Raw genomic sequence first — 26,704 nt, forward strand, 5'->3', positions numbered from 1 at the left:
AATACTTAAAATATCACCAAACAGGCATATCAACTACAGACTTCAGGGATCTCAAATTTAAGTCCCTCGTTATGGTGTTGCGTTTATTTTTTTCAAGAGCTTTGCTAAAAGTACTGTTAGTTCAGAATAGAGCTGATAAACACGAAGACATAGTTCAGCATAGATTAATTAGATATCAGTAAGGCATCCAAATGTTAGTGGTCCTAGATAACAACTAAAAAAGAAAATTAGAGTGAAATTGTTTTATTGGTGGCAAGTGTGCAATAAAAAAATTATTTTCTATTTTAATTCTTTTATTTTGAAATAGAAAATATGGGAACGATAAAAATAAAATAAGAACTAAAAATATTTCGAAATGAATTAAATTCTAAACGATTATGGAGAAAGCGTTCCTAATCTTAGGAAAACTAAGATAACTGTCAAATCACTCTCTTCACAAACTACACCTACATCATGCTGAACACAATCGTTTTTTCATGATGTCTAGTTCTCCTGCGCAAGGTAGTTTTGAAGATCATCTTCCTTCAATCTTGGATCAGTTTCAAGAGACGATTTGGAAGCATTAATGCAAGTTTTAATCCAGGAATCATCAATATTGTTAGCCTTGAGAATCTTAGACAACTCATCAACACCATCCACATCCGTCTCTTCTTCATAGTACTTCAAGAAAGCCCCAACCACTTTTGGTGAAGGATGCCATTCATCATCACCCTTGACTTCTGAAAACGCCGCCTGCAAGTGCCTCACAGCAGCCTCCAACTGACGTTTCTCCAAGAAATACAACATGAACATTTCTTCAATCCTAAACAAAGGCCTTTTGCTCCTCCTGCTAGCCCCCTCAAACACCAATGCAGCTTCTTCCACCATGTTCTGACCCAAGTAAGCACTAACACAGACACCGACTAGCCTCGCATCATAGGTAACACAACTAGCTTCCCACTCCTTAAAGCATTTTGTTAAGCCCTCTATATCCTTAAGCCTTCGGAGGGTACTAAGCATGATAAGATAGCTAAAATTGGTCACAGGGGAGACAGACTTGAGGGAATTCCACACTCTATGTACCTCTCCAAGATTACCAGTCCCAGCATAGAGGCCAAGCAAGCAATGGTAAGCATCACGCTGCCGTGGCTTCACTTGTTTCTCCAGCATCTTAAGCATCTTTTCAGCCTTCTCAAAATCCTTAACCTTTACATAAATAGCAGCAAGGTTGCTGTAAGTCTGCCAACTAATTAGTTCTTCAGTTCTCATCTCCTCATAGACTCTCTCCACCCCATCAAGATCTCCGGAAGAGGCGCAGCTGTTCATCCAGATATGATACGTGAATGAAGACAAGGGAAGGCTTCTCCTCTTCATTACCCCCACCAGTTCAGGCACTTTCTGAGGTTCACCATTTCTCATAAACAGACTCATCAAATTGTTGTAAGACAGAGAAGTGACATAACCCAATTCATCCATTTTGTGAAAATGACTCAATGCCTTGTCTTTCATTAGTTCCTTGCAGTAACAGTTCAAGAGAGCACCATACGTATACTTGTTCTTGGCTGGATCAGGAAGACCACTGAAAAAATTCTCAGCCTCAACCACCCCTTTGGTCTTGGACACAAGATCTAATTGCACTGCATAATTATTCCAGGAAAAGTTAATTTTCCTCATTTCCATCCATTCTATTATCTGCAATCATCATAAATTACAAACTTCAACATACATTAAAATTACAAAAAGAATCATAAAATGATATTTGATACCTCGAGTGCATGCTGAAATTTGCGATATCTTCGGAGCTGCTCCACACATCTTTCGAGTTCTGTTTTTTTTACGGCTTTCCCTTGCATTATATAGCTGTTCAAAGTTTCCGACACGCTTCCTCCAGTCATGTCCAACGCCGATAATATTCGATAGAGGTTTGGATTTTTCGCTGGACTCTCAGCCGCCGTGCAAAGTCGCCGGAGTAGCCATCCTCCACCAGAAATCAGACGGGCGCTATTCATCTCCGTTGATCTGGGATCGTGCCACAGCCGACGCGGGTGATCTTTGTCTCTTGCTGATTGATTCCGTAAAAAGGTTTTGTTAGGGTTTATCACAACGCACTTGACGGCGTCGTTTTATTTTTCACTTGAAAAACAGGTAACCGGTAATATTTTTTGTGTATTTTTTACTGAACAGTAGTGAGTAGCTACTTGACTTGAAAGGTTTTGGGTGCCTTTGTTTTGTTTATACTATTGAGAATAATAGAAATAATCTTAATCCAAATGTGTTTTTCTTGGATTTAAATTAAGAACCAAGGGTTATGTTGTTGACATTAACACCAAAGATATTTTCATTTCACATAATGTTATTTTTCATGAACATATATTCATTAAAACCACTATATCTATAAAAACAAAATAATGTTAGATGTTGAAGTAAAGACTTTAATTTTTTTTTTATGTGAACCGATGCATAATTCATGTTTTGAAATTATTCTCATGCTGAAAATAATTAAAGAGTAGAAACTGAAAATTTGAAAAGATATATAAGATCTCGAAAGAGTTCATCCTTCTTAGATGATTATCATCATCAACTTGCCTCTTGAACACAAAAGATTGAAATTCATAAGGTAAAAAAGTATGTTATTATATCAATTATGTATTATCTTATAAAAAAAATTTGTTAGACACTTGCAATATAATTTTTCTATATCATGTCACACTAAACTTCACCTTCATATGAGGAGGCAATTATTTCACCTAAATAGATCAAGGTCATGAAAATCAAAATTAAAGCTCTTAAAAGAAACAACACATGGTATGTTACTGAATTACCACTAGGAAAACTCTCATTAGTTGTAAATGAGTATACAAAATAAAGTATGAGGCAAGTGCAGAAATAGAACACTACAAAACACGCCTCATTGCTAAGGGTTATAGCCAGATTGAAGGAATAGACTACCTTGGCACAAATTCACAATTGCGACACTCACCATAGTCGGTCTTTTTCCAACTCTTGCAGCAACCAAGAAATGACACCTTGAACAGTTGGATATCGACAACACCTTCTTACATGGAGATTTAACTAAAGAAGTATACATGGTCTTATCACAAGGAATTAATCCCACATAGTCTAATCAAGTATGTCGATTAATGAAGTTTCTATATCACTTGAAGCAAGCCAATAGACAATGGTTAGCTAAGCTTATTCGATTTCTAAAGATTATTGGTTCTGTTCAATCTAAATATGATAGTACTTTGTTTATCAAGAAAATGTGTTCTTCTTTTACTACATTACTTGTCTATATGGATGATACAATATTAGTCGGGGGACAACATATCAGATATCAACATTGTTAAGGCTTCATTAAATCATGCTTTCAAAATTAATGACCTTAGACAGCTGAAGTACTTTTTAGGTCTTGAAATATCATGATCACACAAAGGTATTCATATTTGTTAGAGAAATTATTGTCTTGATATCGTCACAGATATAGGGATGTTTGGCGCAAAGCGATACAAAAAATTTGTTTGAAAAAAATAACACTGCTCATGATATACAAGGACATCGAAGGATCATTGGACGCCTTCTTTACTTAACCAACACCAAACCCAATATATGTTTTGTCAACCAATTTCTCATCCAGTTTTTGTAGTCTCCATCCAAACTTCATCACCAAATTGTTCATTGTGTTTTACGCTACATTAAAGCTTCTTCATCTCAAGGTATTTTCTTCCCCTATGATATTGATATTCAACTTAAGTATTTCATCAATTCTGATTGGGCTTTATGTCTTGATAATCGTTGATCCACCACCAAATTTCTGATCTTCCTCGAAGCTTCTCTTACATCATGAAAGACTAGGAAATAGAGCATTGTTTCACGCTTATCTTCAAAGGTCAAATACATGGCTCTTACTTCCACCATAGGTGAGATTCAGTGATTGAGTTATTTACTACAAGATCTGTATATCACTAATAAATCTCCTGTCAACCTTTACTATAATAATCAAGTCGCAAGACATATTGTAACAAATGCAATCTTACATGAACATACCAACACTTTGACATTGATGTCATGTGGGTCGTGAAAAATTACAGAGTGATTGGTTTCATCTTCTTCCTATACAATTCATTCATCAACATATTGATGTCTTTACCAAGTCTCTTGATCACAATACTTTCAACACATATGTTTTCAAACTAGAAATTTTAAATGCACCTTCTAACTTGAGGAGGGTGTTAAGTTGTATTTGTGTTATTTTTGGACTTTTGGTTGTTTAAATTTTTTCTTCTTCTACATGTTATATATATATACACACACACGTGACTTTGCAATGACACTTGAGTACAAACAATATTGAGTCTTCTTTTTAGTCTTGTGTTTTCATCTCTACATAAAGTTTTGTTATCTCTTCTTTCCTCCATCTCTTTTTCTACATGAAGATTTGTTGCTTTTAGTTTATCTCTCAGCTGCCGAGCACATTTGTCATAGTAGTCATCCTCCATTAAAATTTAAACAGGTGTAATCCAACCTTGTCAATTAAATTGTACTAAAGTTGAAGCGTGTTTTGTATCTTTTCGATTGATTCATTTTCCTCTCTTTAAATTGACTAATTCACTATTTAGGCATAAACAAAAATAAACACAGAAAAAATAATATATTATATAAATAAATAAAATTTACAATAAAATGAAATGAAATCATTTATAAATAAAAAAATATGCATAATGTGATTATGATTTGGAACATGTTTGAAATCATAATCAATTATATTTGTTATTTACCTATATATTATTTTTTTATGTTATATATATATATATATATATATTATTCTTTTATTATATTTTTTTATTATAATAAAATAAAATATTTAATATTTTATTAATTCAAATTTTTTACATTATTAAAAATAATAAATAAAATAGAAAACATTAAAATAATAAACAATTAAAATAAAATATTAAAATGAAGAATAAAATAAATTAATCTATACTTATATTTTCTAAAGTTTATTTTAATATATTTATATTTTAAAATATAATTTTATTTATTTATTAAGATTCGGTAATAACTTTTTATTTTAACGTAAAATTTGCATTAATTTTAATTTATAAAAAAAATTATATCAATTATTTTTTAAACATATAAACAATTTATTCTATTTTATTAATTGCATCTGTTAAAAAAATTTCACAACTTCATTGTCTCCTCTGTTTATGTTTTTTTTTTAATTTCTTTTCACTGTCGCTCTATTCTACACAATTAGTCGTTTTGATTTTCACTTCAAATAACAGGAAACCGTAGCCATTTTTTTGTGTGTTTTTTTTTTACTTAAGAGTGAGTATCTGGTTTGGTGACGGTTAGAGAGAAATGAAGGCGTTAGGCATTGTCGTTGGTGCTGCCCCATTGCCCCTGGTGTGTTCGAGTGGTCGGAACCATCGTTTTCGCGTTTCCTTTTCTTCTTCTTCGCCGGGTTCCAAAACTGTGTGTATCTTCTACATTTGGTTTTCATATTCGTGCTATGAAATTTGGTTCGGGCTATGCACGATTCCCATATTCCTAAATTGAATCAGGTGGAACAAGTGGGAATTGCAGCTGCTAAACCTGAATACAAGCCTGGGGTGTTTGATGACATGTTTCTCAATTTGTTCCGCAACAAATTGGTACAGGTAAAGAAAACCTTGTAGAGTCCTCTTCTCATGTGATGCTTAATTTACTGTAGTATAACAGGAGGTCGGGTGGGACTCAAAGGAACCTGGATATGATGGACTAATTGAAGTTGCGCATCGTCTAATGATGAAGGGCACTTCCAATTCTACTACCGTGGAAGCAGCGGTATTTCAATTTCTCTCAGTTTCCGCTTTTCAGAAATGTTCTTATATGCTATATCATTTTTCCTAAACTGTTTGGCCCCTTAGAACTAGAATTGTATTAGTATTTGGCTCCTTTAAGATGAGAAAGTGTGTAACAATAGATTGCCAATTAATTTGATTAAGCATCTCGAATAGGAGAGTTGTTTATGGAGGTCTTACCAAGTTTTTGTGCAGTTTTACAATTCAAGCAACTGACAATTGACGTGACCATGCTTATATAAGAAATTAAGAATTGTTGTTTATAAGCAATATTCTTATCAGAGTTCTCAATACTTTTGAGATAATTGCAGGACGTGTATAAGAATTTTACTTAAATTTCACGTGGCATTGTAGGACTCACCGAAAAGTGAGTTAAGTTATTCCATTGTGGTGGCACTGTTGGAGATGTTATACCAGATATTGACTGATAAAATCGTTTCTAGTGAAGTACAAAAACAGTTAAACTTTTCGGCTCAAATGAAACCTAAAAAGCTTGTTAGGTAAAATTGAAAATTTGTTTTGCATGTGATTTTGTTTGAGCTAATTTTGTATTAAAAGTTTATTAGAAATTGAGGTCATGTTGTCTATATGGTTTGTTATAAATTTATTGTCCGAAAGTAAGTTCGGTACCTGTGGTGACTTGTGTCAGGTACGAGTATTGAGGTCTCTGTTCCCTCCATATCTTTTGGAGCTCTATAAAATGCTCATAGCTCCCATAGGAGGAGGCAGAATTGCCGCTATGATGGTTGGTGAGTCTGATAAGATATATTTCATTTTTCAATTCTTCTAGATGAATCCCGAATCTTTGTTCCTTCCTGATGTTTCCCTGAACGTTGCAGGCTAAGAAATTGATTAGATATCCTAAAACGTTTCTGTTTTGAAGCAAGGGTTACTGTACTGACTTGCCAATGGCTCATGGGCCCTTCCAAAGTGAATTCTGTAGATCTACCAGATGGAACATCATGCAGTAGTGGGGTGAGCACTTGTACTTTTCAATGTGTTTGATTCGTTTTTGAGTGTTGGTGAAATAATACCAAAAAATGCTGTAATATTCAAAGCAGTGTATATGTTACTTTGATAACGGCAAATTAAGATGCAGTAGTTTACAATTGTGATTACATTTTAAAATTGGTTCATTTCAATAAAAAAAAATGTTTCTCTTTGTAGTTATAATGCATTGTCAATATATCATCATCACTCATGTAAATCTTGTAGGTGTATGTGGAAAGATGCAGGTATCTGGAGGAAAGCAAGTGTGTTGGTATTTGTACTAACACCTGTAAGTTTCCGACACAGGTTAGTGATTCTTCAACACGCATGCTTGTTTTTTATTTTATTTTATAAAGAGGTGTAAGCGTGTTATGCATGCTTGGAAGTTTTGCTTTCTCTTGATGAATGTATTGACTCTTTTCTATCTAGACCTTCTTCAAGGATCATATGGGGGTTCCATTACTTATGGAGCCTAACTTTCGCGATTACAGCTGTCAGGTAATATAAGTAATCTTTATTGAAGACCAACTTTGTACTTGTCATTACTCTCTTCTTTTAAAATTGCAGTTCAAATTCGGAGTTCTTCCCCCACAAGATGATGCCATCCTGAAGGAGCCATGCTTGGAAGCATGTCCAAACGCTTCCCGACGACGAATGGTGGCAAAAAATGTAGATGTAACTACGTGCCCAAAGACATGAATACATTTTTCTTAGGCTTGGGGTTTTCACATTTATGTTCACTGTCCAAGGCCTCTTGTAGATTCTTGCTCCTACATTTAATTGAAGAAGGAAATACATAGTGAGAACTCTCATCTTACAACTCATCCTTTTCCAATTGAGTGCTAATATTTTGTACTTGAATACATTGATATTTAATCTCCTTGGTTTATACATTTTAAGATAATGATATAATACGAAAACGTATTTTTCTTGATGGTTTAGGCCAAAATTTAAGTTAATTGTAGGGAAATCTAAGATGAGAAAATAATAGAGATCTTCATTAATGGGCCACAAGCCAACACCAGAGAGGCAAATTCTTCCTACACTTTACCAATTATGACCTGCACATTATCCACTTTCAAAACTTTCAAAATTACCCTTCATTTTGGATTTGAAATCCAAAAAATATCTTATGGAAAAACAAATCTGGAATAGATTATTGTGTTAGAATTTGAAAATCAAAATTTCGAGAAAATCCGAAATACAAAAAATATGTTCTGGAAAAAGAAAAAAAATATGAAAAAAAAATCTGGAAATGCATTCTACAAAATAATTTCTGGAATTCAGAAAATTGTTTTGGAAATTGAAATATGTTCTAAAAAAAGGTTCCGAAAATATTTTTTATCTGCACCCCTCTTTTATTTAAAAACATTTTTTTTTTCATTTCGCACTCCTCTTTTATTTAAAGGCATTTTTTTCATTTCACATATAAATCGGATATAGATTTAAATTTGATAAGGTGGAAGGACTAATTGCCCACTAAAAACTTGATAACATCTACAATCTAAAACTTGTATTATATTTATGAATCTTTAATACTTGTGTATTGTTCAAATTGACCATTTTTTTTTTACAATACAAAACATCAACCTATATTTAAACTCCAATTATCTCTGGTTCAAGTTTACACATTATAAGCTTCTTTGAGCGAAAATTCTTGTTTGTCAATAAGTACTCAATAATAAATTTTACATATACTATTCTTCATCCCAACCTAAATCCCTAGTAACCTAAATCCCTGTTAAGAAGATTTTGTATACAAGAGTGACCTATTCTCAACTCCATTGTTTTTGTCTCAGCTGATCATTAGGTCTATCACTGACTTTGGTACCATTTTGTTAGAAAATTATGTTGGAGTTTTAAGTGAGTTATTTTCATATTGTCTATATGTATAAACTAACCAAGATATAAATGACAAAGATTTACAAACCTTTTATGTTCAAGATTTGGGTTAATAGTCGTGTTATATTCTCTTATGCGATTAGTTGATGATCCATCGGTAATGATCTTACTCATTAGATTTTTAAACATTAATTAGAACTTTTTATAAAATAAAAGAGTAACAACCTATGCATTAAGAATTTTTTCACATTAATCATCATCTTTTGTATTCTTTATTTCAAAAGGATTAAAAAGGATATTTTAGAAAAGATATTTTTATACTTGTGTAAGTCAACTGTTGTTGTGGCAAATATTTGTTTGTAATAACTTGATTATAGTACAACTTTTCAAAGAGTTGACTGAAAGAAATTTAACATAGTTAAACTACAGTGAACCAATGTAAACCAAGCATTTATATTTCTTGTTCTATTACATGTGTAAATTATGTTTACCGCTAATCTCTTGTACACAAGTTTTCATTGAACCACTAGATGATAGTTGGTTAGATAGTTTACTAGTTTTTAATTCCCAATCAAGCTTTACAAAATGTTAAGCTTTTTTTTTAAGTTAAATATTTTTTGAAGTGAAATTAGAAAAATGAAAAAGATATTAAAAACAATTATAAATGGATTGTATACACATAAATGTTGTTGAATCATATTCTCCCTCTACCTCAATATCTTCCTCTTACACCTACATATTAATTATGAAAAGTTAGTTTTAATCTTTTTAAAAAAAATAAATAACCTTAAATAAAACATAACCTCATATTTTTAGATAATCTCAGTTTCACTCCCGTACCTCCATACCTCCCTTCTAGGTGTAACACTTTCATTATTCTTCAACTACAACATTTCAGATAATAGTTTCATCATTTGACATGTTTTAATGTACTACATCAAAAAAATCCTATCAAGAAAATAACTATTGTTGCACTTGCAATAGTTTCATGAAGTGGATTATGAATCATCGAAAGCAAAAGTTTCTTCTATAATGCGAAGATATATTTTTTTTTTTAGTTTTGTACTTCATTTTTCCACCTTGGTGAGTTATTTTTTTCTGTGTTTCTGCCTTCCAGATTGTACAATAAGTGAACAAAAACACAGTCACTACTAATAAAAACACTACAAAAACTACCTCAACCACAAACGTTCACCATCAACCATCACCACTTGAAAATGAAGAAGAAGACACAACACTCTTCACCATACTTAGAAGAGTACTTTTGAAATTTAAAAAAAAAAGTATGGAGGTACAAAGAGAAAGTATAGAGATGCAAGAAGAATTTGTCAATGTTGAAAAGTAAATGATAGAAAATTATAAAATAACTTAAAAATAAAATAAAAAATAGAGAAAAGGGGACTTAAATTCAAATAAAATAGATAAAAACTAATCAAATGTAATGTAAATTAGAAATGTATAAAAAATAAAACAAATATAAAAAAAAGTTAGAGATGATCAAAATAAGTAAAGAAATGTATGAAAGATAATTAAAGATATTGGAATTTATACTATTTAGAAATTTATATAAAGTTCTTGTTTGATACTCTATAAACGTGTGATATCGTGTGTGTGAATTTCTATTATTTAATACAATAGTGTGTTTTTTTTTCTACATTGTTTTAGTAAGATTCTACATTATCTTAAAGAATATTGACTACTTAAAAAATATGTAAATAATAACATTTTTTATTGTATATAATATTATTTATAATCCTTATTTTGTACACACGTCGATATTTTCAATACTATTATAGATTGTGTGTCTACAAAGGATAAAGTGGTGTCTAATTGGAATCATGGTAGCATCTAAATAGAAAGACATTTTAAACTTATAAATAACATGATTTTAAATTAAGGTAATAGTGAAAAATAATACAATATCTTTAACTGTCATAATTATAAATTTTAATATTTTATATTCATTAACCAATTAACATTTATAATCTCGTCAATTAAAAAAAAGTGTAGTTTACAAATTTAAAAGAAATTATAAAATATAATATAAAATTATAAATGATGAAAATTTATCACTAAAGATAATTAATAGTATTAATTAATTATTTAGTTTAAGTACAAGATGTATCTTAAAGTACTTTTTTCAAAATATCTACATATAAAATAACAACAATATTTCAAAAGTGATAATATAATTACAGAAAACAACATTTTCTAAAAAAAAAGTGTAGTTTACAAATTTAAAAGACATTATAAAATATAATATAAAATTATAAATGATGAAAATTTATTACTAAGGATAATTAACAGTATTAATTAATTATTTGGTTTAAGTACAAAATGTATCTTAAAGTACTTTTGTCAAAATATCTACATATAAAATAACAACAATATTTCGAAAGTGATAATATAATTACAGAAAACAACATGTTAATATATTTAATTTTCTATTTTAAATTATTGGACTTTGTTTGTTTGACCCAACTTTCCTTTTTCTGTTTCCACTAGGTCTTAATCTTTTTCTTATATACACCATGTATTTTACATTTTACTCTCTAATATACAAGTGAATAAAAGTTTCTTTTATATTTATTTTTCTCTCTACAATTAGGGTTTATCAAAACCTCTCTTTTACGTACGCTACATTAAAGCATCACATCAGACAAGGAATATTCATCTTCATTTACTGTAATATGGTATCAGAGCTCTTCGAATGAAGAGTTCTGCTACGCTTCTCTCTGATTTTTATTTCCCTCTTTGCTGTTCTTGATTTTTTTTTCTGTTCTCTTTCAAAATCTTGATTGGTTTTAAAAATCTTTTAGGCAATGTTTAATGAAAACCCTAGTCTTCATAGTCTTAATAGTAGTCACACTATTACATGCAATTTTTGTGGTAAATATGGTCATACTGAGGCTGTTTGTTTTCACAAAGTAGGTTTTCCTTCTGGTAATGTTAAAACCTCAAAGTTTTCTTTTACTAGAAAAGTCTGCATTTTTTGTAATCGTCTTGGCCACACTGTTGACACCTGTTATAAAAAGCATGGGTTCCCTCCTGGCTACAAGTTCACCAATTGGACATCCCAAGCCAATAATATGATTACTACTGACACTTTTTCTGAGCTTTTTCCTAAAGAACAGGATGTAAAGGGGATTCAACTTACATCACAACAGTGTCAATTCCTTACCAACATTTTGCGTCAGCAAAACCTTGAGGATCCTGCCTCTCACACTCAAATTAATCAAGTCGGCAACATCTCTACGGATGAGATCCCCAATACTGAGCATTCTTCAACAGGTAAGTTTATCTCTTCACTATCTTCTATAAAAGAATCTTGGATTATTGATTCTGGTGCCACTGATCATGTTTGTCACAATTTGAATATATATATATATATATATATAATCTTTCTTTCTCCATTTGATTTTTTTAGTTATGATAATGAAACATCACTGTCAACATTTGGTGCGTAGAATAAATTAAAAATAATTTTTATTTAATCATTATTACAATAAAATTAAGAAAATCATGCAAGCTAAACAATTTCAATCAAAATTAGGAGGTTTTGAGAGGTGCTTAAGTGGTCGACAAATTTTGAGATGTGATTATTTACAAATGTGAGTAGAGAAATTTTGAGATGTGATTATTTAAAATGACTTTGGAGTCTTAATAACTTTTATTTGTTAACTGAGTTTTGGGTCAAAAATTAAGAGAAAGAATAAGAGAATTAAAAAGGAATCTAATAAAATATTAGCCAACACAAAAAACAATAAAAATATAACATTTTTATTAAATAAAAATTAAAATGTCATAATTTATATGAAAAACAGATGATAGTTTGAAAATTATTATATTATATAAAAGGAACATAACTTTCATATTAATATTATCAGTATTACCAAGTTTGTAAAGAATGTGGTTAAAGGAAATGATAAATGAACTAGATATTCTTCTAGACTTTATAATTATTAATGTGTTATCCATATGTTGATCATTAAATTTATCATAATTAAACAAATTTATGTAAAGTTTCATTTATCGAAGTAGTTGAGTTTGGAGAAATTAAGATTAGGAAAGTGGCATTTAAAGATAGTATTATGACATATTTACTAAATCTTTACCAAGGTTTATGTTCTTGTTTGGACTTAATTAATTTTTAGGTTTTAGGATGAAAAAAAACATTAATGAAGAAAATTTCTTTCGTGATTTGAAATTAAATGAGAAATTACGAAAAATAATTATAAATATAATCATATATAAAAAAGAGTTTGGATACATCTTGAATCCACTTTATCTAATGCATTAGAGTTATATTTGTTGTTTCGTTTACCCATTATCTACTCATATTCACACTATAAACTGAACTTTTATTTATTGTAACCATTTTTTCTATTTCTATACTATTATGCTTGTGATCTCTCTTTATATATAATTTTTTTATTTCATACTTTTTTTATGTGTAGTTTCTATCGTTTTTTTCTCTCACTACTATTATAGTTGAGGTCTCTTATATATAGGTATTTTTGTTTGATATTATGTGTAATTTCTAGTACGGACTTCTATTATCCAATAGAGTAGTAATTCTGTATATTTCTTGTTTCTTTATTGTTTGAACTCAGACAAATTTTGATTTAATTAATTAAGCCCCAGTTTTAAACAAGGAAATATAAGTGAAGGGTCCAAATAATAATATATTCACAAATGTACGGATTTTTTCTTTGTTAAAACATATGGCTATATTCACAAATACTTCACTAGCCCAACTCAAACGCTATTAATGATATTGAATGGAAATTGATTCATGACATCTCAATTCATGTATTTTATTTAATTCATTAGTAACATTCAAGTATAGGTTTCTATCCCCACCAAAAATCATTTACTTGTCCGTTAAACTAATAAATAATATTAATAATTATTGGAAATCTCACACACACTAAAGATAACATATGATCACAAATCTTATTTTATGAACCCATTTTATAAAGTTGAGTTAACTTAAAAGTGAACTTTCTAACAATGTATTAGAGTTATGAAAGAATGATTGTTTGTGAGAATAAATAAATAATGATTAACTACAATTTAGTTCATATAAAGAATTTTTAAGTTTAAAAACTTGCATTGGATGAGAAAGATTAAGGTCTACGAGAGGAGTCATGTAAATTTCTTCATCAAGATTGTCATGAAGAAATGCATAGTTATTTGATAAAAACGTATTCCTAAGCACTTGCTAAACATAATGATAGTAATTTTAACTATTGGAAAGAAAGTCTCAAAATATTTAATACCTTTAGTTTGATTATAACCCTTGGCAACCAAATGAGTCTTATACGTATAAATGGTGTTTAAAAACTCATTTACATCCAATATGACACTTTATGAGAGGCAAATCCACCAAAGAATCAAGTTTCATTATCGCAACTTTCAATCTCAATTGTCTTTATTTTAAAGTTCGCTTTCTAATAATGGTGTTTGGATATAATTTTGTATAGACTTAAAAAAGATTATACATAAATTAAAAAGTAAAAATTTTAAAAAAATATTATGAAAAAGTTGATACAAAATATTTTGTGTAAACTAATTTTAACTTTTAAGATTATTTTTTTTGTAAAAAAAGTTGTATATAATTTTCCTTTTAATAAACCTTGTAGGAAAAAGCTTGTGTTCATTGGTGTTCGATTCTCATCATAGAAAATTACCTAAAAAAATTTTATATCAATAAATCATGAACATTATATATAAAGAAACTAAAATATTAATATTACATTAAAAAAACTTAAAATAAAAAATTTGTGAATATTCATTCTTATACATCTTGATACTTAATGTAAAAAGAAAGTCATACTAAGAATCCTAAAATAATTAGATTTATTATTCTATAGACTATTTTATGACTAATTTTTTTTAATATTTATTCAAAATTTGATTTGTGGGTATCCAAATAATTTAGGAGTTGAAATAAAATTATTTTTGTTTTTAAAATATAATTATATTTTTGTTATTTATAATCATATATAAAGAATATTCCTTCCCAAATTGTTTCTTACCGACTTTATAATGTCTATAACAACAATATCATCACAAATCATTTAGACATAAAAAAACACGTAATTATATATATATATATATATATTCATTTTCTAAATTATTTTAAATATACATATAATAATACATTATTAACATTAAGAGAATTCTATATCTACTCATAGTCATTACAATATATATTATATACTATTAATGTGTCATAAATACATTACATATTAATTTTTTTATGTAATTTTTTAATACTAAAAATTTATGAATTTATCTATATATACTTGGAGAGAAGTTTAAATATATTTAAATAAAACAACACATCAAATTCGGTCAATCTAAGATGTAAAAAAATGGTGTAATAGGTTAGTCTCTTAAGTACGTTTCAATATTAAGAAAAAATAGTTTTTGAGTTTTAAATGACGAATAGTTGAATTGAGAAAAAAAAATATTAATTTAAGATGAATGTTTTAAATTTTAGATCTCCGTTTCATAGCACTTTTAAATGTTTGTGTTGTCTTTTACTGATAATGGAATCTTGTGTGATATGTGGCCCCATCGAAACTTACATCTTGGTGAATCAATTTCTATATGTTCATCTCCCAATTAAGAAACACAAAAATCCTAACACTTTTGTTCTAAATTTCTCCAAAATCAAAAATGGTCATCAAGTGGTATGATTAACAGACCTTTGTCCCATCATTGTCGAATCTCTTGGCCTAATCTACCTCACAATCACAATCTCTGTCATCAAACTTTGGGAGGCCTCAGTTTCAAACCCAAAGAACCCACTTTTGAAATTGAAAAAGAAACACCAACTGTTCTGTTCTTGTGCTGAAAAGGAGAAAAACATCATCCGAAAACATCATCGACAAACCTATAAACGTGACGAGAAAAACAAACACTATTGTTGACAACTTCGTCGGAAAAGGCTTTCATTCCCAACGCGACTCAAATGGTTTGAATGACTCGCGGTAGGATTAACCAAAATCTTACACAAACCATAAGTCAAAACTACATCAGTTATTATATATTATTTTATGATAGAGACGACTATGGCAAATAACTTTTAAAACATATTTTTTTTAAAACTTAATTTTAAACAAAAATAAATAATAACAATTAAAAGAATAAAAAGTCATATTATAAAATATAGTACAAATGTCTGATATGATATTTATTATATGTATACAAATTTCTATGATCTTAGTAATGAAAAACTATGAAACAAGTCATTTAAAAAAATGAAATTATTTATTTATTAGATACGGAATTCACACATGACCACCCAAATAGTATAACATATGGGGAAGGTGAATATATATACTAGTATTTTTTATCTGTAAAATGCACAAGAACTTTTAGGGTGGAATTAAGTGATTATTAATATAAAATGCACGAGGTCATTTTATCTGTAAAATTCGTTTTTGGATAAATATCATGTCATCATTTTATCAATGTTTTTGTCAATAATAAGAGTGATGAAATAATATTTTTCTATAAATCATTAACTTGCAATCTTGTTTCAGTATATAGAACATTTGTTTGAGTAATATTTTTTAAAAATATCACACGTACAAAAACTTTTAACTTAAGTTAATGATTCAAAATTTCTAAATATTTATTTTGATTTATGAATTATTATGTAAATCATTCATCTTGAATAATTTATCTTTATCTGATTAATAAGGTGATAGAGGCGGCGAGTGAGTAAAGAATAAGAGAGACATAATAAATGGAAAATAAGAGAATAATAACTGACTAAGGTATTAGAAAGACAAAATAGTGAGTTCTAGTTTTTTTTTCATATAAAATTTTCGTGCTAAACATCACTACCTCAAACAACAATAATCTACCATTATATAAAAAAATATTATTATTAAAAAAAAGAAATAAAATATAAAAATATGAAAGATTAAACCAAAATTTATATGTTAAAACAACGATACAAAGGTAGACTATACCTAAGTTAGTAATTCAATGAACACATTATGTTGTTTGTTGGACAATCATGTGTGTAGATTTTTTTTTTTACTTGGTAATTTTTTTTTATTGTTTTTTTATGTGACACATTTTTATTTGTTCTCAATTATATTATTTATAGATATATAAAAGTCTTTAATGAAATTCTTTTATCATTTATATTATCAAATTGAAAATATAAATTCACATATTGATAATGAATTGTATCTAACTTTTTTTCTTTTTTATTGAGTATTTAATATATATATATATAATAACAATTTTTTATGGAGAACATATTCAAGTTAACCTATAAATTTATTTGTGTTTTAATATTTATTTAATAAAATAAATATATTTTTTATGTTTATGTAATTACTTATTTTAAAATAATTTTATTTATTTTAATAACCTATTCACTTTTTAAATAAGTGATTATTTTAAAATGTTTATTTCAAGTTTAAACTAACTACTACAGTATTTTAGTATCTCCTTTATGTTGAATGATTTTTAAAATAAAATATTTACTAAAGTTAAAAATGTACTTGTTGGATTTTATTTATTTATTTTATTAAATTCTCAAGAAATATTGACAAAATACTCGCTGAAGTTAATTTTTATATTAAAATAGACATATGTTACTTTGTCGTGTTATCTCGTTAAAAAAGAATATTCATATAGATTAAGAAAGTGTACTTTTCAATATCCAAATAATATATTTTTTGTTACAAAAACTAACGGTAACTTTAGTCATATGCCTGAACACTTTATTCTCCTTGAATACACATTGACCTACGCAATTAACCTTCTAAAAACAAAATTATCACAAATGTCACCAACTAATTAGGCACGCTTAACTATCAGTTTAATAACTTCAAATCTTCAAATCAAGCAATCAACCCGCGACTTAAAAAAAATCTTAAATTGAGAATAAATATCGTATTTATAAATGTTCTACAGATATTAAACTAGAACAAAATAAATAAAACATCAAATAAATATTTTATCATTTTAAAAAGGAGGGATTTAAATTAAAAAAAATAAAAAATAAATGAATAATATAAATTTGAATTATAGTGGATTAGATAAAAAATAATCAAATAATCAATTTTGAGATTTAAATTTTTAATCAATTTTAATCCACTTGATAAAACTTCACCCGTTATAAATCATTAACATTTAATAAAAAAATAGACAAAAATCATGCTACCTTATCTTTTATATATAAAAAACAAATATAAAATTATAAAGACTATTAAAACTAATAAAAAATTAGTTAGTTTTAACTAATGATAGCATAAACTAAATTTTATTTTAGAGATATTTGTGACATTACATATTTTAAGTAGTAGTTGTATTAATAGCATCACTTAAGATGAATGTTTTTTTCAATCAATAAAAATTACTTATCTTATTAACGACCCAACAAATCATATCTACCCGAATGTTTCATTAATATGCTTAACAAAATTTAATGATACGAAATATATAACAATTAAAACATTTAAAAGTGTATCTTAGATTCTTATATGTAGAAGAAAAAAAACACCTCCTTGTTATTTTATATGTAGGATATGAGGAAATCTGTTTTATAAATTACTTATTTTTTATTTTGAAAATCAATTTTTTAAAATATATTTTGTAAAACAAGTTTTAAAAATGTATTTTTTGTTTATTTTTAAATTATTGAATTATTTTTTGTCCATTCAATATTAATAATCATTAAAGTAATGGATGAATTTGTTCCAGTTTTTTTTTTTTATAAATAGATTGAATTAATTAAATTTTAGATGAACGAGATAAATAATAAATAGATTATTCCCACATCCCTAATATAAATATTTTTTCTTTTACTACAATATTTCCCACAAATATTATTTTAACTCATTTATGTGCTAATTATTACCTGTACTTGAAAATATACTTAAATAAAATTTAAACTATTTTTTTTTTATAAAGTTTTCGTGTTAGGCATCACTATGCAACTTGACATCTCAGCTAAACTGACACCTCAAATAACAACAATCATCTGCCATCACATGAAAAAAAATATTATTAAAAAAAAGAAAAAAAAAAGAAAATACAAAAATATGGGGGGACTAGACCAAAACCCATATGTTAACACAAACGATACATAGGTAGATTATACCTATTCATAAAGAATTCTAAGAACAGACTAGCTGAGAGTCTATTATACCAATGAAATGATTCTCTATGAATAAATCCTAAATTAGCCAACTTATCAGCACAGCATTCCTTTCACGAAAAATATGAGTTACCCTAAACTTGATTGTCCCACAAGAATTAAGACAAGTATTCCATTGATTCTGAAGCATCTACGGAACATTAGTCCTAGCAGTAAACGCAGCACAAACCAAGGCATAATCACATTCAAGCCAGACCAGGATACCCTAGCAGCCCCATCAGTATTAATTTTGACCCCTAGGATAACTATTTAAAAAGTTTAGCCGGGAAATAGTTTTAAATTTTTATTTAGGGATATTTAATGTTATATTAAATATATAGATAATTAAATAAAAATAAATAGTTTAAACGTTTAGCAAGCTAAACGTTTAGTTTAATTTAACAATGATTTTAGTTCATAAAAAAGTGTTCTAAAGGGCGTTCTTTCAAATTTCATAGATTTTAATTAATTAATTAAAAAAATAAGAAGCAATTGTCAACTAATACTTTTTTATTGGTAAATTACCAATATTATAATAATATTTCTGCGAAAAAAAAAAGATTCCCTGGAGTGACACAGGGTGTAAAGATAGTAATGAGTCTTCTTATCACTGCAAAATGTTTTAAGAGAGCTCCTGTCCTTATAACTTCTTACCGTTAGTTTACCGTTAATGTCACTCTTTTGTCGTTAACGGTGGCCACCACCTTCGGGAGGGACCCACCACACATTAATTAACCCTTCCTCACGAAAAAAATCACACAAACAAACAGTAGTTCACCACACACCCACCTTTTCCCCAAACGCAAACCTTCTTCCTCAGGCCACCGGGCAAGTAACCATTAAGCAACCGGTAACAGTGACACCTTCGATTCAACTCAGTCATGTGCACCTTCTTCACTCGGACTCCCACTTCACTCCTCCAGCTCACTATCGACCGTTGATTTTATCTCAACGCTGTAGATCTGGACCGTTCCGGCATCGCCGATGTCGCTGCTCGCCGGTTCCACCTCCTTAACCGGTAATGATAGGTTTTCGTGGGTGGACCAATCTTGAGTATTTTTTTTTTCTTTTTTGTTAGATTGGGTTTGTTTGACATTTGGCAAATAATGCAGGTGGGTTGAAATGGTTGCTTGTGTTGTCTTGCACGGTGTGGTTTGTGGTTGAGTATGGTGAATGTGGTAGAACACTCCAACAGGAAACACCTTCCTTATCTCCAGCTGCTGCACCGCCTGTTGTTGATGGTGATCTGCCACTACTGGCAAATGCTCTTGGATTGAAGCATTTGCCTGCACCAATTCCATCACGTGCCAATTTCACTGCAGGAAGAGAACAATTGGAACCTCCGGGTTCTGGGTTTAAGAATATTGCCCCTATGCATCCTATTGCTGATGCAATTCCTTCTGCTCTCGCTCAACCACCGTTGTCCCCTTATGTTTCAGGTAATTCGAGCAAAAATATTTTCTAATGGAGTTAAGTTAACCCTCATTTTAGTTCCTGAACTTGCAAAGTGCTGTCATGGAATCTCTTTTAGGAGATATAATTATAGCAAGTTATAAAGTTTAGGAACTAATGATAGTGAGTTGTACATTTGAGAGACTAAAATGATAGGATTTTTTGTTTCAAGGATTTAAAATTCACAATTTTCTGATTCTTGTGATTGCTCTCACAAATTTAGGGGCTAAATAGGAGTTTACTTGAAATTGGTATTCTAGTGCTATTGAAATGTGTTTTTTTAAATTTCTAATTGCTGGATTAATTTTATTATAAACCATGCCAGATTGTTGCAGACAAGACATGGTGTGGAAACGAGGCAGTGAGGTTTGCCACTGTGCTTATCCCATAAAGCTAGACTTGCTTCTTTTGAATGTCTCTCTAAACCCCGACTGGAATGTTGTTTTTCTCAATGACTTGGCCACCCAACTTGTGCTCAATACTACCCAAATTGAAATTATTAAATTTTACCTGCTGAGCTTGTCGACATTGAACATATCGATGGATATCACTCCAAATAAAGGGATCAGTTTCTCGGCCAATGAAGCCGCTAAAATAAATTCGTCGCTTTCATTGCATAAAGTTCAACTAGACAGCAGATATGTGGGCAACTACAGTGTCCTCAATATAACGTGGTTTAAAGCTCCACCTCCTTCTCAAGGTATCTAAAATCATGAAATACGTCCTTACGAATCGTGATGCTTGGGTGTTGTTGATAATTGGAACTAACACTTACAGTGAAATATTGTTGTATAAAAAGCCCACATATAATGTTTATTTGGAACCTTTTAAAATATGTAAATCTTACTGTCTTGACTACTTCCATTTAATTGTTTTAATTTCATGTCCTTTTTTTTTCAATGTTGATGCTAAGTGGTGACAAAGGAAGAGATAGATATTTTGATGCTATAAGGAATACGATATTGATAGCGGGTGATAAGATAGGTCTAACAAACTGTGTTAGGATAGACTCTCATATTATTTTAGAAATTGAATTTTAAGTCTAATTCAACCTTACAAAATCAATATACAAAGTACAATTCCCACCCATTTATATATACTATAATTTGGTCATATTTCTAGTAGATATGTGATCTCCAACATATAAATCATGTAACTTTGATACTTATGAAAGTGTTATATTGTGAAATGTTAATTGAGATAATTGCTTTTATATTGCCAATAAGTCATAACATCAAACTGTTTAGCTATTTGTGCTTGTGGTTTGTATTAAGATCCCATACCAATTATAGATATGTATGAATTAGGGTTTGTAAGATTTGGACTATCTTCACCTCATATATTAGTTTTTGGGGTTGAGTTAGACCTAGCCGAAATTTAACATGGTATTAAAACTTATCATAGATTTCATATCGAGCCACCCTCAACCGTCCAAAATGCTACTTGTCTCTTTGGCTTTCCTAGTATAAAAGAGTCTTACAATATCCATGCTTTAGATGTCTAATCCTATGAGGAGGGTAAGCTTAGATCCCTATTGACTATAGATACAACCAATTGTCTATTTGGCTTTCCTATTATAAAAGTGCCTTCTTATATCGATGCTTTAGATGCCCAATCCTAGGTAGTGCGTGCTAAGAGATCCCTCTTGACTATAGATGCAACCAAAATAGAGTTGAACCGAACCCAAATTCAAGAGTTTGCATCTGTGATTCCACAACTACAAACACTTCAATGCATGTGTTAGTCTTCCTTGTTGGCTTGTTGCCACATTTTTGTATAACTTTAATAAGTTATATAGAATTTTATAGTAAATTATCCAATGTTCCTTCTTTGATCTCTCAAAGCTTTAGAGGATGTACTCGAGTAATCTATCGTGGTACCAGATTATTTTTATGGTTTCTGAATTCTTTGGAAGAGGAACTTCAAACAACAGCCTCTTCGTGGGGCTTAAAGGATGCGTTAATAATGAAATCAATGCATTCAATGTATAATATAATAACATATATTTGGATTGGATTCTAATGCAGCTCCTACAATTGCTACATCACCTACAAAAGCTCCTCACAGACAAGCACCTCCAACTTCATTATCGAGTACTTCTGACAGGGGAAGGCACTCAAACTTGCTTCTTATTCTTGGAATTGTGACTGGCGTACTCTTCATTTCCATTTTATGTGTACTTATACTTTGCTTATGCACGATGCGGCGAAAGAGAAAAACACCTCCCACGGAAACTGGTAACTATTTCTATTCCGAACTCCCTGTTATTTTTCTTTTTTTCATTCCTGTAACAGCATATTAAAGGTCAAAGCTGCTATGGATTATGCTTAGTGACCTTTTTAATATTTGGATATTGTGAAGGCAATAAGTATATCAACTAGAGGAGGGCAACCTGGGTTCCCTTAAACAAATTTTTTCTCATGACACAGAAATAAGGAGAAAAGAAGTTCCCTGAGCTAAATTAATTGCAATTAGTTCGAGTATTTTCAGAGTGGTTTATTAAGTGTACGACAAAATATCCGTTGGAATTCAATATGGATGTGTATATTGTAAATTGTGATCATTGATTGTGAGAATTAGTATAGTGTACAATTTTTTCAACTGAAGCAAGAATATTTATACTGTTGGCGCGATGAAGGCTGCCAATTTTTAACATAGTTATAAATCTGTTTGGAAGAAAACAGCGAAGACCACATTTTACCTTATTGAGATACCTAAATTCTTCTTCAGGATTTCAACCCAACATGAGTTTTTCAGCTATTAAAAGGTAGAAATGTCTGTGATTCAACTTATATACTTAATATTTATGGAGAAATCAGATGTCTATTGATGAACACAGATTGAAAGCAAAAATACAGAAACTTGTGGTGCTCGTATCTTTTTATTATTTTCGTGTTAGTATTTTGTCTTCTAGGTCTGCTACTAAGGTTTGCTCTCTTTTCTACAGAAAAGACAAGGACTGAAAGCACAGTTCCAGCTGTTGGGTCTCTTCCCCATCCAACCAGTACACGCTTTATTGCTTATGAAGAACTTAAAGAAGCTACAAATAATTTTGAACTAGCAAGCGTACTTGGAGAAGGAGGTTTTGGTAGAGTATATAAAGGTGTCTTGAATGATGGAACTGCTGTTGCAATTAAGAGGCTTACTAGTGGAGGGCAACAGGGTGACAAAGAATTTTTGGTTGAGGTTGAGATGCTTAGTCGGTTGCATCATCGTAACCTTGTAAAACTAGTGGGATACTATAGTAATCGTGACTCGTCACAAAATCTACTTTGCTATGAGCTTGTTTCGAATGGAAGTTTGGAGGCCTGGCTTCATGGTAACATAACTTCTCAAATCAGCTTTTAGTCTTGAATTTATACGTTTTCTTCTTTCAAGGTTACAATGATGCTGTTTCTGAAACTATTATATTATGCTTAATTGTAACTGGCCTTTGTCCTAGGTCCCCCGGGAATAAATTGCCCTTTGGATTGGGACACTAGAATGAAGATTGCCCTTGATGCTGCAAGAGGACTTGCATACCTGCACGAAGATTCACAGCCTTGTGTTATACACAGAGATTTCAAGGCTTCCAACATATTGCTTGAGAACAACTTTCATGCTAAAGTTGCAGATTTTGGTCTAGCTAAACAGGCACCTGAAGGCAGGGCTAATTATCTATCTACTCGAGTTATGGGCACATTTGGGTTAGTCTCATTCTATTATTTTCTGTATTATACTAATTATTTCCATTTAATTTAGTTTTAAGATGAAATCAAACTTTTATGTAGGTATGTAGCTCCTGAGTATGCTATGACTGGACATCTACTTGTTAAAAGCGACGTTTATAGTTATGGGGTTGTCTTGCTGGAACTGCTGACCGGAAGGAAACCAGTGGATATGTCACAGCCAACTGGACAAGAGAACCTTGTTACTTGGGTTAGATTCATACGTAGCATTCCCTCGCAAGTTCAAAATTTTTATTTGGAGCTTTATATTGATTATACAATAATTACGTGGTATCCCTTTCAGGCAAGACCTATTCTTAGAGATAAGGATCGGTTGGAAGAACTTGCTGATCCAAGGCTTGGGGGAAGGTACCCAAAAGAAGATTTTGTACGTGTTTGCACTATCGCAGCAGCCTGTGTTGCTCCTGAAGCAAGCCAGCGACCTACAATGGGTGAAGTGGTACAGTCACTTAAAATGGTGCAGCGCATCACTGAAAGTCATGATCCTGTGTTAGCCTCATCCAATGCACCGCCCAACATGAGACAGTCCTCTACAACTTATGAGTCTGATGGGACTTCTTCAATGTTTTCTTCGGGTCCTTACTCTGGTCTAAGTGCCTTTGACCACGACAACATTTCGAGGACGGCTGTTTTCTCTGAAGATCTTCATGAAGGACGATGAAAGTGCTTGGAAGAGCAAGCTAACCCCGAATATGTACCCAAAGGTTTTTCACACCATGATTTTGATAAGTTTTCTTTCCCATAGCTGAAGGTGGAAAACATAACTGGTGGTGTTTTCTTTCAAGTGATTGGGGATTTCTTGGTGTTGTTGCTGACTAGAGAGGATTCTTCTGAGGTCGCTTATGCCATCCTCCTCGGTAAATCACCATTCTTTCCTCCTCTACAAGACAGTGTTTTCACGTGTGGATGAATTTTGTATATATGTGTAATCTAGTTTGTTTTTACAGATTGGCATCAAAAGCCTTTTTAATTATAAATATATATACCCCCGCATAGCTTCACTATCATCAATCAAATTCAACGACGCATAGTGTTGTAGTAGCCAATGGGGTAACTAGGGGTTCACTAAGTGAGTCCGCAACCCTTTTTTTTCTTAGCTTAAAAGGAGTGCATAGTGTTGATCCCTTGAAAGTTTGGGTGGATTCCCATGTATAGTTTTGTGGACTTTGAGTGGCACCATGGTGGTCAGTTTTAAATTCATACTTCAAAATTATTAAATCTCAATTTCAAAATATAATATAATTTTAAAAAGCATTATTTTTAATCTCATTACTTCTCGTAACATTAATAACATGCATATAGAGTGAGCAAGTTGAAAAGAAGCTTATAATCAATTAGTAACATGCATGTACACTTAATTGAGGTTTAGTATAATAGAAACTCAATCAATTATGCCTTTTATTTTAAGCTTCCTGTGGGTGGACCTTCAACATGGATGACAACTTTCATTATGAGTGGACAAAATAGAGAGTAAGTTAAAATGGAAAACATAATTGTAGTTTAGCTCAATCTACCTGAACCCATAATTATGTTTTTCTTTTTAACTTTCTTCTGAATAGACCTTTAAATATGATTATGTTTATAATAATTGAACAATTAGAAATACACACTAGTATTGAAAACAGGAGCAAAATGTTTCTTCTTGCACCTCCATATGTTTTTCTATCATACCATATAAACACTTTCATAGAGTAACTTTCAGATTATGTAATCAAGACAAGCATTTGAAAAAAGACTTTCGGATTACATAATCTGGAAACTAAAAAAGACTTTCGGATTATGTAATCTGAAAACTAATCATGCATCTGAAAAAGGTTTCCAGATTATGTAATTTGGAAACTAATTACGAATTTAAAAAAATATTTCCAAATTATGTAATTCGAAATATTACAGATGAACATTTTTTTAAATATGAAAATTTATGGAGGTGTGAGAAGAATACATGGAGGTGCAGGAAGAAACAGCCCACCTATTTTCCCATCGTTGCATTTCCTCTCAAAACCAATTATCCTCTTTGTTGCCCTCTGACTGCTTCTCTCAAAAGTACGTCAATGGACCCAGGGAAAATTCTTCCTGCACCTACATATTTTAAAAATATTCAAATTATTTATTTCTAGTTATTTAGAATGCAAATTTTGTATTTTAAATTTAAATTGTAAAATTTAGAATAAAAAATTACATTAGAGGATAGAATTTGAAATACAAAATTTTCATTACGAATTCAACATTCTAAAATACAAATTTTATAATTTAGAAAGGATAAATTAGATTTTTCTCAAAAAAATATGAAGGTAAATATACGCCCAAACCTTGTGAATTTGGCCTGCAACAATATTTTTTAGTTCAAATGATTAAGTATGTCTTTGTAGTTTTGTCAAGTATTCAACTAAGTTTTCATAGTTCTATAATTTTGCAATTAAATACTTGTAGATGAATCAATAATATTTATGATGAACTACTTTCATACACAATAAAAATGTACATAATGTAGACACTGTAGCTTTTTTCCTTATTTTTACCTGTGTCAAATATATAAAATAATAGCATAATGATTATAATAATTTCAATATATCGTAAGAAAATAATTAAAAGTTTAGTAAAATTTAGTTAGTATTGGAAGCTTAATTTAGGTTGTTTTTTAGAAGGAAACACGCGAAAATCGTGGGGTGGATAACTGATTTAGGTAAGTTTTACCG

General features: G+C 30.1%; 3 protein-coding genes across 6 annotated transcripts; 2 read left to right on the forward strand and 1 right to left on the reverse strand.

Annotated features, from left to right (window-relative positions):
* Nucleotides 1–346: 346 nt before the first annotated feature.
* Nucleotides 347–2,081, reverse strand: LOC137830195 (pentatricopeptide repeat-containing protein At1g02370, mitochondrial). 2 transcript variants are annotated; one of them, XM_068637377.2, is made up of 2 exons: nucleotides 1,746–2,081; nucleotides 347–1,616 (listed from the first exon to the last, which is right to left on the reverse strand). In XM_068637377.2, the coding sequence occupies exons 1-2, from the start codon at nucleotides 1,792–1,794 to the stop codon at nucleotides 484–486; spliced, it is 1,182 nt and encodes a 393-aa protein (XP_068493478.1). In that variant the 5' UTR covers nucleotides 1,795–2,081; the 3' UTR covers nucleotides 347–483. The 2 variants fall into 2 exon arrangements, with proteins under 2 accessions (XP_068493478.1, XP_068493477.1); XM_068637376.2 differs by having other exon boundaries at nucleotides 347–1,671; nucleotides 1,746–2,075.
* A 3,143-nt stretch (nucleotides 2,082–5,224) lies between these two features.
* Nucleotides 5,225–7,746, forward strand: LOC137830196 (beta-carotene isomerase D27). 3 transcript variants are annotated; one of them, XM_068637379.2, is made up of 8 exons: nucleotides 5,225–5,454; nucleotides 5,544–5,639; nucleotides 5,701–5,805; nucleotides 6,472–6,571; nucleotides 6,706–6,797; nucleotides 7,038–7,118; nucleotides 7,242–7,310; nucleotides 7,380–7,746. In XM_068637379.2, exons 1-8 carry the CDS (start codon nucleotides 5,341–5,343, stop codon nucleotides 7,509–7,511), a joined length of 789 nt encoding a protein of 262 aa, XP_068493480.1. In that variant the 5' UTR covers nucleotides 5,225–5,340; the 3' UTR covers nucleotides 7,512–7,746. The 3 variants fall into 3 exon arrangements, 2 of the variants coding, with proteins under 2 accessions (XP_068493480.1, XP_090160816.1); XR_016523170.1 differs by having other exon boundaries at nucleotides 5,256–5,454; nucleotides 6,662–6,797; XM_090304690.1 differs by lacking the exons at nucleotides 5,225–5,454; nucleotides 5,544–5,639; nucleotides 5,701–5,805 and having other exon boundaries at nucleotides 6,662–6,797.
* Nucleotides 7,747–19,464: 11,718 nt separating this feature from the next.
* Nucleotides 19,465–25,038, forward strand: LOC137830197 (uncharacterized). The gene is made up of 8 exons (XM_068637380.2): nucleotides 19,465–19,846; nucleotides 19,941–20,267; nucleotides 20,606–20,980; nucleotides 22,308–22,517; nucleotides 23,228–23,599; nucleotides 23,723–23,966; nucleotides 24,051–24,198; nucleotides 24,292–25,038. Exons 1-8 carry the CDS (start codon nucleotides 19,813–19,815, stop codon nucleotides 24,667–24,669), a joined length of 2,088 nt encoding a protein of 695 aa, XP_068493481.1. The 5' UTR covers nucleotides 19,465–19,812; the 3' UTR covers nucleotides 24,670–25,038.
* The last annotated feature ends 1,666 nt before the right edge of the window (nucleotides 25,039–26,704 follow it).

This window comes from Phaseolus vulgaris, chromosome 7 (assembly GCF_051622355.1).
Source record: "Phaseolus vulgaris cultivar YP4 chromosome 7, ASM5162235v1, whole genome shotgun sequence".
Lineage (NCBI taxonomy): Eukaryota > Viridiplantae > Streptophyta > Magnoliopsida > Fabales > Fabaceae > Phaseolus > Phaseolus vulgaris.

What these genes read in the sequence shown, in the direction of transcription:
- LOC137830196 (XM_068637379.2), top strand. Translation starts at nt 5,341, where the DNA reads ATGAAGGCGTTAGGCATTGTCGTTGGTGCTGCCCCATTGCCCCTGGTG. An exon ending in GAACATCATGCAGTAGTGGG is followed by an intron (nt 6,798 to 7,037) that starts GTGAGCACTTGT and finishes TAAATCTTGTAG; the next exon opens with GTGTATGTGGAAAGATGCAG. An exon ending in CCTGTAAGTTTCCGACACAG is followed by an intron (nt 7,119 to 7,241) that starts GTTAGTGATTCT and finishes TTTTCTATCTAG; the next exon opens with ACCTTCTTCAAGGATCATAT.
- LOC137830197 (XM_068637380.2), top strand. Translation starts at nt 19,813, where the DNA reads ATGTCGCTGCTCGCCGGTTCCACCTCCTTAACCG. An exon ending in GTTGTCCCCTTATGTTTCAG is followed by an intron (nt 20,268 to 20,605) that starts GTAATTCGAGCA and finishes AAACCATGCCAG; the next exon opens with ATTGTTGCAGACAAGACATG. An exon ending in AAGAGAACCTTGTTACTTGG is followed by an intron (nt 24,199 to 24,291) that starts GTTAGATTCATA and finishes TATCCCTTTCAG; the next exon opens with GCAAGACCTATTCTTAGAGA.
- LOC137830195 (XM_068637376.2), bottom strand. Translation starts at nt 1,988, where the DNA reads ATGAATAGCGCCCGTCTGATTTCTGGTGGAGGATGGCTACTCCGGCGA. An exon ending in AATTTCAGCATGCACTCGAG is followed by an intron (nt 1,672 to 1,745) that starts GTATCAAATATC and finishes TGATGATTGCAG; the next exon opens with ATAATAGAATGGATGGAAAT.